The sequence below is a fragment of the Mustela erminea genome, chromosome 1 (assembly GCF_009829155.1).
Source record: "Mustela erminea isolate mMusErm1 chromosome 1, mMusErm1.Pri, whole genome shotgun sequence".
NCBI lineage: Eukaryota > Metazoa > Chordata > Mammalia > Carnivora > Mustelidae > Mustela > Mustela erminea.
In genome coordinates, this window is record NC_045614.1 from 176,654,602 (window position 1) to 176,664,396 (window position 9,795).

Sequence of the window (9,795 nt, forward strand, 5' to 3'; positions counted from 1 at the left end):
GAAAAGTTAAGCTCAAAACTAATATAAACAGAGGTAATATTAGGAATTATGGAAGAATTCCTCATGACAACAAATAAAGAGTAGTTGTAAGGAATCAAGGAGGTTTTTTTCTCCCCTCATCTTTTGTACATGTTTGTTTTATGCCTGGTTAAACAGTACCTAGTTTCACAATTTCACAGTGAGCATTCCCCAAATATTAATAAGTATTTTGAGTAAACTGTAGAACAGTGAAATGAAAAAGTAAGTTTTAGTGTGAAGATCTAAGCAGAATGTTTGGCAAGGTAAGTGGGGGATGTGGTTTAAAAATAAGCTTCATTTCATACTATATTTTTATTCTGCATGGGATTAGATTGTACAGTGCATTTATATGATGATGATGATTATAGACATGTAACAGTTTCTTTTGAGTATCTTTTGGCAAAAGATCTGGAGCTGAGGTAGAAAATCTAGCAGGATAGTATATAGAAGTTGATTCTGAGTTATTAAGAAGATGAAAGGAAGACAGTACATTCCATGTCCTAACCTTCTACACATGGCCAATTAAATTAATTTCTTAATTGCAAGATCTTCATAGTAGTTTTCATGAAAGAAATAAAGCAGCCAAATAATCTCCCTTTCTTGTTCTCAAAGGAGCATTCCTTCTTGGCCTGGGTATCTTCATTTTGCATAGATGTGGATGACAATAGTAGTGATTTAACACAGTTTATGACTTGTTCGCTGCTGGGCTTAGCTTTCAGTTAGTATTTTCAAGGAATAAATCAAGTGTGGCAAAATGATCAAGCTAAAAGGATGTTTGCACTAATTATGTTAGTTTTATAGCTATCAGTGAGCTTCAATAATTAAAGATAAATGAGGAAGAGATACCTTCTTCCCTAAGATTTCACTACCAGGTAACAGATTAAAATAAAACAAATACAAGACTGATTTTTTTAACGAACTTAACCATTTATTAAAAAGCAGTTGAGATTCACACGTCTGTTCATGCACATGTGCACATGCATACAAACACTCACACACACTCCTTCATCAGAACCCTACACTCTCATCCAGAAGCTCCTTTTACTCACATACTCTGTCCTAACAGACATTGCTAAACATCTAGCCTAAATAAATAAATAAATAAATAAATAAATAAATAAATAAAGCTTTGCTTAAGGCAAAAGGTTTTAATGGTAAAATTCAGTGAAAACTTATTGGAATTAGATGATAGTCTCTGAATGGGGAATGGCCCTGGAGAGACGGCTTATTTTAGATGCAAAATAATTCCCATAGATGGACTAGTTGTATGCCCTCAGTAGCCAATAATCCCAGTAGCTGGGACATGAGTGCCTCTGTCCTGAAGAAGAATCTAGGTGGAACATGACAATATTCACTACAGCTTACATTTTGTACTTCTTGAATCCACTTATAATATATTCACTTATAGTAAACTGAATATATCTGGGAAGGCATCTTTAAGGCATTATGGGCAGTCTCTTTTTCTGGAAAAATTTTCTAAAAAAGTTAGTGGAAAAAAACTGCAGTCCTCACTGCTTTGGCTGCTTTCAAGTTAATTATTATATTTTCCCTCTATATCAAATCTAAATTCCCCTGAATCTAATCTAGATCAACAGGGTCATCTAAGTGGTTTATCTGGTGGAGTGACCTGGATATTCATCTCTGTGGAGTCTGATCACCAACCCCTTCTCATGCTATGACTGTTGCATGCAGTAATTTAAATTTAAATTAAATTAAAGGGACTACCAAGAGATGGCTCTGAAGCTCACTTAGATGAACGATGTCCTGGGAGATGTTTAACAACTAGCTCTCTGGAAGAAAGAAAATAAAAGCCTCACTTTGAAGAGTTTTCTGATTTCTAGAGTGAGATATTCCAACCATGGCTGGTTTCGAGCTATCAATATTGTGTAACTGAAAAAGGAATTGGGAAGAGAAGTGGATAATAGGCTCCGATGCACAGATTTGTAGAGCCTATACTAGCACACCACTACCTTGATGCCAAGTATATTCCTCTCTGTCCTGCTGGATAGCAGCAGCTGTACTTCCTCCTGATGATCGGTCAATAATCTGCCAGGGTGATGTCTCCTTTCCTTGTCTGTTGGTCCCTTGGCACAGAGTCCAATTAATTGGGTGGCAGCCATAGTATAGAGTTTAATTCTTGATCTGTCACTAATGAAAGAGATTTCCCTCTGGGAAATAGAACCTTTAAATCTTCTTACTCCAGAATGCAAAGACAAGAAGCAGCACTCTCTCCACCCCACCTCCACTGACAGTGCATCACAAGGAGTAATGGTAGGCAGAACCTCTTCTACTTTAATCCCTCAGTTATCAGCCCTTGTATTCTACCTTTGTGGACACAGGGCCATTAAGTCCCCACTGATGATAGCGATAGATGCTCCCAATTAATCATCTCCAAGCTGGCACAACAGCAATGTCATCAAAGGCTGTTTGATAGCTCTTTCAGACCGCAGCTTTTTGGAGATACAGCATGGGACAGGAGTTCCCATACTCATGTATGTAAGACCATACCTCCCTTTTTAAAAAGTTTCCATGCTCCCCCTTCTACACGATCACGCTGAGCTAGTACCCGCACCTGGAATCGGGTCGCAACCCCAGCCGCGCCTGCCGCCTGCCACTGCCTCTGGACCATGGACCCCCGCAAAGTGAGCGAGCTTCGGGCTTTCGTGAAAATGTGTAAGCAGGATCCGAGCGTTCTGCACACCGAGGAAATGCGTTTCCTGCGGGAGTGGGTGGAGAGCATGGGGGGTAAAATACCACCTGCCACTCATAAAACTAAATCAGAAGACAGTATCAAGGAAGAAAAACCAGATAGTAAGAAGGCGGAGGAAAACATAAAGACAGATGAACCATCAAGTGAGGAGAGTGATCTAGAAATTGACAATGAAGGTGTGATTGAACCAGATACCGATGCCCCTCAAGAAATGGGAGATGAAAATGCAGAGATAACCGAGGAAATGATGGATCAGGCAAATGATAAAAAAGTGGCTGCCATTGATGCCCTAAATGATGGTGAACTACAGAAAGCCATTGACTTGTTCACAGATGCCATCAAACTAAATCCTCGCTTGGCCATTCTGTATGCCAAGAGAGCCAGTGTCTTCATCAAATTACAGAAGCCAAATGCTGCCATTCGAGACTGTGACAGAGCTATTGAAATAAATCCTGATTCAGCTCAGCCTTATAAGTGGCGCGGGAAAGCACATAGACTTCTGGGCCATTGGGAAGAAGCAGCACATGATCTTGCCCTTGCTTGCAAACTGGATTATGATGAAGATGCTAGTGCGATGCTGAAAGAAGTTCAGCCGAGGGCCCAGAAAATCGCTGAACATCGGAGAAAATACGAGCGAAAACGTGAAGAACGAGAGATCAAAGAAAGAATAGAAAGGGTTAAGAAGGCTCGGGAAGAACACGAGAGAGCCCAGAGGGAGGAAGAAGCCAGACGACAATCAGGAGCTCAGTATGGCTCTTTCCCAGGTGGCTTTCCTGGGGGGATGCCTGGTAATTTTCCTGGAGGAATGCCTGGAATGGCAGGGGGGATGCCTGGAATGGCAGGAATGCCTGGGCTCAATGAAATTCTTAGTGATCCGGAAGTTCTTGCAGCCATGCAGGATCCAGAAGTTATGGTGGCCTTCCAGGATGTGGCCCAGAACCCAGCGAATATGTCAAAATATCAGAGCAACCCAAAGGTTATGAATCTCATCAGTAAATTGTCAGCCAAATTTGGAGGTCAAGCATAATGCCCTTCTGACAAATAAAGCCCTTGCTGAAGGAAAAGCAACTTCGATCACCTAATGGATGTCGCAATAATACAAACCAGTGTACCTCTGACCTTCTCATGAAGAAAGCTGAGGTGCTGTGAAGAGAATCCCTACCCGTCTGCTCCCCATGCAACTGAAACATTCTACAATGGTTTGCCATTAGGGTATTCATTCAGATAATGTTTTCCTACTAGGAACTACAAACTTTAAACACTTTTTAAACCTTAAAAATATTTAAAAACATATTAAAAGGGTGTGTTAGTCCCTACATTTTTCTTTACTAATCATTTCAGTTTTTTTCCTTTGGATTAATTGGGCAAGGAAGATATTTCAGTGTGGAAGATTCATTGCTCAGTTACAACGAGTGAAATAAAGGTTTATTAGTAGGAGGCAAATAATACATTAAAATAGATGAAGTTTGAGTTGGAGATACGGTTTCTGAGGCATTTTGACTTGTCTTTTTAAATGCTTTATTTTTTAAACACAATTTATTTTGATAGAACCATTGGGACCACCAGTATTGCAGTCGGACCTGGGTAGGGACCAGAAGTGCTTGGCAGGGCAGCAACAACCTTACTCCTTTTATATAGTGTGCACCCTTGTGCAGATGCATTTAAATCTTACACTGTGGTGAAGGGATGATTTTTATAATGCTGCAGTAGACTTGGATTACTTAGCTGTGTTCTTGTCTGATCTAGAAAATAAATGGTTTGCATTATTTCCACAAAAAAAAAAAAAAAAAAAAAAAAAAGTTTCCATGCTCTATAGTTCTGTTATGCAAGATCCCTTGTCAGGAAATCAAATACTTTGTCAGCTCTCAGATTGTTGCATTGTCAGAAAAACTGTGGGAAGGAAAGTCAAATCTGTACCTAGAATGTATTAATTTCAGTCAGAATGAATCACTGCCCCTTCCAGTGTGGAATGGATGCAATATAATTAAGTCATTATCAAATGGCACCTTGATCTCTTTGAGAAACTGAATTGGCAGTTTGCTCTTAGTCCTTGTCGTTGGCATGTGTGACAGCTGACAATAGTGTAGTTAGATAAGACTTGGTGACTAGGCTTTTAAGGTTATGCATATCCTCCAGTTCTGTTTCCAAAACTGCATCCATGAACCCATGTACCAGCCTGGGGTGGTCAGTGACAGGTGGCTGATGGCAAGTAGCTGAATCAGTCTGTCTATTTGGTTGTTTAGTGGCTCTCCTATGGTAGATGTGCACTGGTGGTGACAAAAAGATTGTTGAAGAACAATTAAATTCATATATATACCTACATCAAAAAACAAACAAATAAAAAAAAACCAACAAAAACTGACAGCCAAACTCTTTTTAAAACTTCATAGGCCCAAAGTACTAACAATTGGAAACATCCCTCCAAATTAAGCATATCAAATAAACCTATATTACAAACTAAGGATATTTCTGCTAGAAAGTGTTAAAACTATTTTTCTAATTTTGCTTCTGAAATCACTTGAATGCAAGTAAAATTATATTCCAGTTTATTAACATTTTGGCCACCATTTTGAATAATCAGAAATTATCTCAAAATAGCAACAACAAAGTTAAAATTGGTTTTCAAATATACTGATGTGCTTAGGGTGTCTGGGTTGCTCAGTCGTTTAAGGGGCAGACTCTTGATTTTGCCTCAGGTCATGATTTCAGGGTCCTGGGATAGAGCCCTACATCAGGCTCTGTGCTCAGCAAGGAGTCTGCTAGAGATTCTGTCTCTTCCTCTGCTCTGCCCCCTGTTTGTGCTCTCTCTCTCTCTAATAAATAAACAAATATATATATATTTAAATAAACAAATATATATATATATGTATATATGTATATGTATATATATATACATATATATATATATACACATATATATGTGTATATATATATATATGTATACACACACACACACACAAATGTGCTTAAAAAATGAAAGTAATGCTTTTTCTATCATGTTACTTTTTGTAGTCTTTTCATATTTTACATTATTGAGTTATTAAACTACTATTTTTGTATTCTAGAGAACATAATTTATTTTTCAAGTCCTAAACACTTTCCATGTTATTATTTATTTTAGAAGGGCATGAGTAGCTAACTCAGCTACTGTGATTCACGAGCAAATTGTCCTGTTTGCGATGATCATGACCTTCTCTCCAATTTATTCTTTTCCTCTCAGTAATTATTTACTCTTTATTAATAACAAAAAATTTTCCATCTTTTAACTTTTCAGGCTTTTTGTTTTCTATGTAATATTAAATATATTGTAATGGAAGTTTCACTTGGCAAATTTACTAAATCTGCATTTTCCTTTAGAATAATCTTCTTGGGGCACCTGGGTGGCTCAGTGGGTTAAGCCTCTACCTTCGGCTCAGGTCATGATCTCAGGGTCCTGGGATCGAGCCCTGCATCAGGCTCTCTGCTCAGCAGGGAGTCTGCTTCCCCTTCTCTCTGCCTGCCTCTCTGCCTACCTGTGATCTCTCTCTCTCTCTCTCTGTGTCAAGTAAATAAATAAAATCTTAAAAAAAAAAATTAAAACCTATTAAAAAAAAAGAAAATAAAAAAAAGAAAAATCCCCTTATAAGTTCCAAAAAGTGATCCCTAATATATGCAGTTGGAGAATAATTCACCGCAGTATTCTACTGGTTTCCGAAGTTGGTCACTCCTTATTCACTAGTCTTGAGGTTTCTCTATTTGTGAGAATAAATGTACTCAAAAGTAGGGAGATTTGCTGCAAAAATAGAGTGGGTCTGCTCCCAATTCCTTCTCCCTTTGACTTATCATTTGTTGCTGCCATTATGATATAGGTTTGTTGATAGAATTCCTCTGGATGACCTATAGCATATGTGAAGATTTTCACATATATTATAAAACTCTCCATAAAACTGTCTCCAACACAATAAACCATATATTGCTATGTTCTGAAAATGCAAAGATGAATAGGACTATTATATAATAAGAGTTTACTTTGGGGATCAATAGCAATGACAAAAATATAAAGTGCTCTATACCTGTGTACTTTAAATAACAGTTTGTGTGGTTAATCAGCAACACCAAAATATACAAACTAAATAATTGGGAATTACTACACTATTATGTCTTTATTGCCTCTATTATTACTACTCTATCCTATCTCTATATATACATTATATATACAGATTTTTATAGAGAGAGATTTTATATATATAAAATCCATACCCCTTGTAGACTTTTACGGTGTTTATGATGACTGGAATAGGGGGAAAATATCCTTTTAGAGACTATATGTGCTTGGCTATGATAAGAACTTTCATTTTTTTTAAGGCAGAAGGAAGATTTTTTGTCTTCCAATTGTTTGGGCACTAAAAGATAAAAAGGTTAAAACTAGGGTAGATTAGTAATGGAAAAAATTAGTGTTTTAACCTAACAAGACTTATCTTGTGGATGATTAATAAAAAGTATGTATGTCCTTAACTACTATTCCATGTCCATGCCAGGAGAAATTGGTAGCATTAGAATCTTGTACTGAACACAGAAGAATCTGTTTGATATGGTTAGTACAAAAACTAGAGCTTTCCATATGCATGCCTGTAGAGCTTTGGGGTTATAAAGCAGCACTTAACCAGGAGCAACAAACTATAGACTCTTCAAAAGCTTCTCTACTTAAAAGGATGAAAGAACAGTATATGGGCCTATAGAAATATCACCTTTTGTACAATTCATATCATAGCCATCAGACTTTTAAAATTCTGGGTAATTAATTTAATTACTATGTTTCAATTTTAACATTCAGAATGTTTTTATTAGAATGGCATTGTTTTGTCATTTATTTATCTATTTCTTCTACAATCAAAATAAATTTAAAAAGCAGTTATTTGATATCTTTCATATATGCACAGCCATGAATTGTGTTCTAGGAGGATAATAAAAATGAAAAAACTCAGTTCTATCACTTATAATGTTAATAATAAAGTATAAATTAAAGAGTAGACTGAATTGATAGTAATATAATTCAAAATATGATGTATATCATGAATGAAAAGCCATAGGAACTTGAAAAGGAAGAATGACTCAAGAGTGAAGTAAATAATAAAGTAATAAATAAAGAAAGGGTGATTTAATCTCATATAAATTTTAAAATAAAGGTTAAGTTAATCTTCCATTACATAATGGAACCATTTTTTTTTCCAATGGTAAAGATGTTCTAAGCGCAAATTTAAAAAAAAAAAAAAAAGTAAATCATGGTTGAAACCTGACTATCAGGAGAGAAGAAGGGGGGAACAGTTAATACTATATTAAGGATTTATCTGTATTTAGTAGGACTTGGGAAGTCACTGAAATATTTGAAGACAAAAAAAAAGTTATTTTACATGTCACAAATATTTGTTGAAAAACTATCGCAAAGTAGATTTTTTTTTTTCCTTGAAGATGGGTAAGAGCTAAAAGTGACATGTTCTATAGGAAAATTTTTCTGTAGTAAGACTAGTAAGGTAGTAAGGCTAATAGATTTCACAGACAACCATAGTATATGATACATGACAAGTCTCATAAGAGAAACACAGAGACACTTGAGTGGAAGAATCAGAAAAAGCTTTTGAAGGATGTATCTTTGAGATAAATGTTTGCAGATTTTAAAAGTTGACGAAAGGTAGAGACAGGTGGTATATTTCAGGTCTGGGTAATAATCTGTACAAACTAGCATGGGGATAAATTCGTGGGATGATTAATAGTCAGCAGTTCTATATTAGACTAGAGGCTCCGTGCAGAGTACAAGAAGATAGCAAATTTGTAAATTGGGATGTAGCCATTTTGTAGATTTATTTACAGGGCGATTTGGAGTGAATTCCATTATGGTGAAATGAGAAGTCACTGACAGTTTGGCAATGACAAAACTTAATCTGTAATCAGAAAAGTTAAATGACCAAAGAATAAATTAGAGTTTGTTGAATTCTCATTGAAAATGATAAAGCTGAATCACAAGTTTCCTCTTCCAAAACATAATGAATCAATTAAAAAAAAAAAAAGTAATACCACTATTATCACCAGTAGGTATGAATATCTGATGAATTTTTTATAGAACTTATTTTAAGAAATAGTGAAAAGAGAAAAGAAAGAGAACATTTAGCTTAATTAAGAAGTTATTATATAATGCCTTGGCAGAAGGGTAAGGAGGACAGTTTACATTGAGAAGAAAACAGTCCAAACTTTAAAAAAAAAAAAAAGTGCAAAGGAAAAAATAAACTTCAATAATGGACTAACATATATATATAAAAAATGGATACAGTAATAAAGAGAATTACTACAATGGAAAATTAAATCAGTGATGGTAAGGGAACTTCTTCCAGAGTACAGAAGAAAGGGAGACTAAAGATAAAAGCTAAGAAAGCATGTGACCTATATGTAGGGAAACATTGCAGCTCAAACATTTTTAGAGGAGTAAAGAATTTTAAAAAAGAAAACAAGAGTGCTTGCTTCAGCAGCACATATTCTTAAATTGGAACAATGCAGAGAACATTAGCATGGTCTTTGCACAAGGATGACATATGAATTCATAGTATTCCAAATTTTTCTACAAACAGAATTTCCATATGATCCAGTAATTTGACTACTATTTATCCAAAGAAAAGATAAACACTAATTCAAGAAGATGTATGCCCTCTTTTATTTATTGCAGCTTTATTTGCAATAACCAAGATATGGAAACAGCCCAGATGTCCATCAACTGATGAATGGATGAAGAAGATGTGATATATACACACATATATTATAAGACTCAGCCATTAAAAAGAATGAAATCTTGCCATTTCCAACAATATGGATGGACCTAGTGGGTGTAATGCTAAGTAAAATAAGTCAGTCAGAGAAAGCAAATATTATATGATTTCATTCATATGTAAAATTTATGAAAGAAAGCATAAATAGCGCACCAAGGTGGCTCAGTCAATTAAGTGACTGCTTCAGCTCAGGTCATGATCCTGGAGTCCTGGGTTTGAGTTCCATGTTGGGCTCCCTGCTCAGCTTCTCTCTCTGTCCCTCATCTCCCTCTC

At 35.9% G+C, this 9,795-nt stretch overlaps 1 protein-coding gene and 1 non-coding gene across 2 annotated transcripts; both read left to right on the forward strand.

The window, feature by feature from the left end:
* Positions 1 to 2,551: 2,551 nt before the first annotated feature.
* Positions 2,552 to 4,470, forward strand: LOC116595388 (hsc70-interacting protein). Its single transcript, XM_032351651.1, has one exon. The coding sequence runs from the start codon at positions 2,646 to 2,648 to the stop codon at positions 3,753 to 3,755; it is 1,110 nt and encodes a 369-aa protein (XP_032207542.1). The 5' UTR covers positions 2,552 to 2,645; the 3' UTR covers positions 3,756 to 4,470.
* A 4,742-nt stretch (positions 4,471 to 9,212) lies between these two features.
* Positions 9,213 to 9,317, forward strand: LOC116581434. Its single transcript, XR_004282061.1, has one exon. It is a non-coding gene; the product is annotated as a U6 spliceosomal RNA (small nuclear RNA).
* The last annotated feature ends 478 nt before the right edge of the window (positions 9,318 to 9,795 follow it).

Coding starts and splice junctions, on each gene's coding strand:
- LOC116595388 (XM_032351651.1), top strand. CDS start 2,646: ATGGACCCCCGCAAAGTGAGCGAGCTTCGGGCTTTCGTGAAAATGTGT.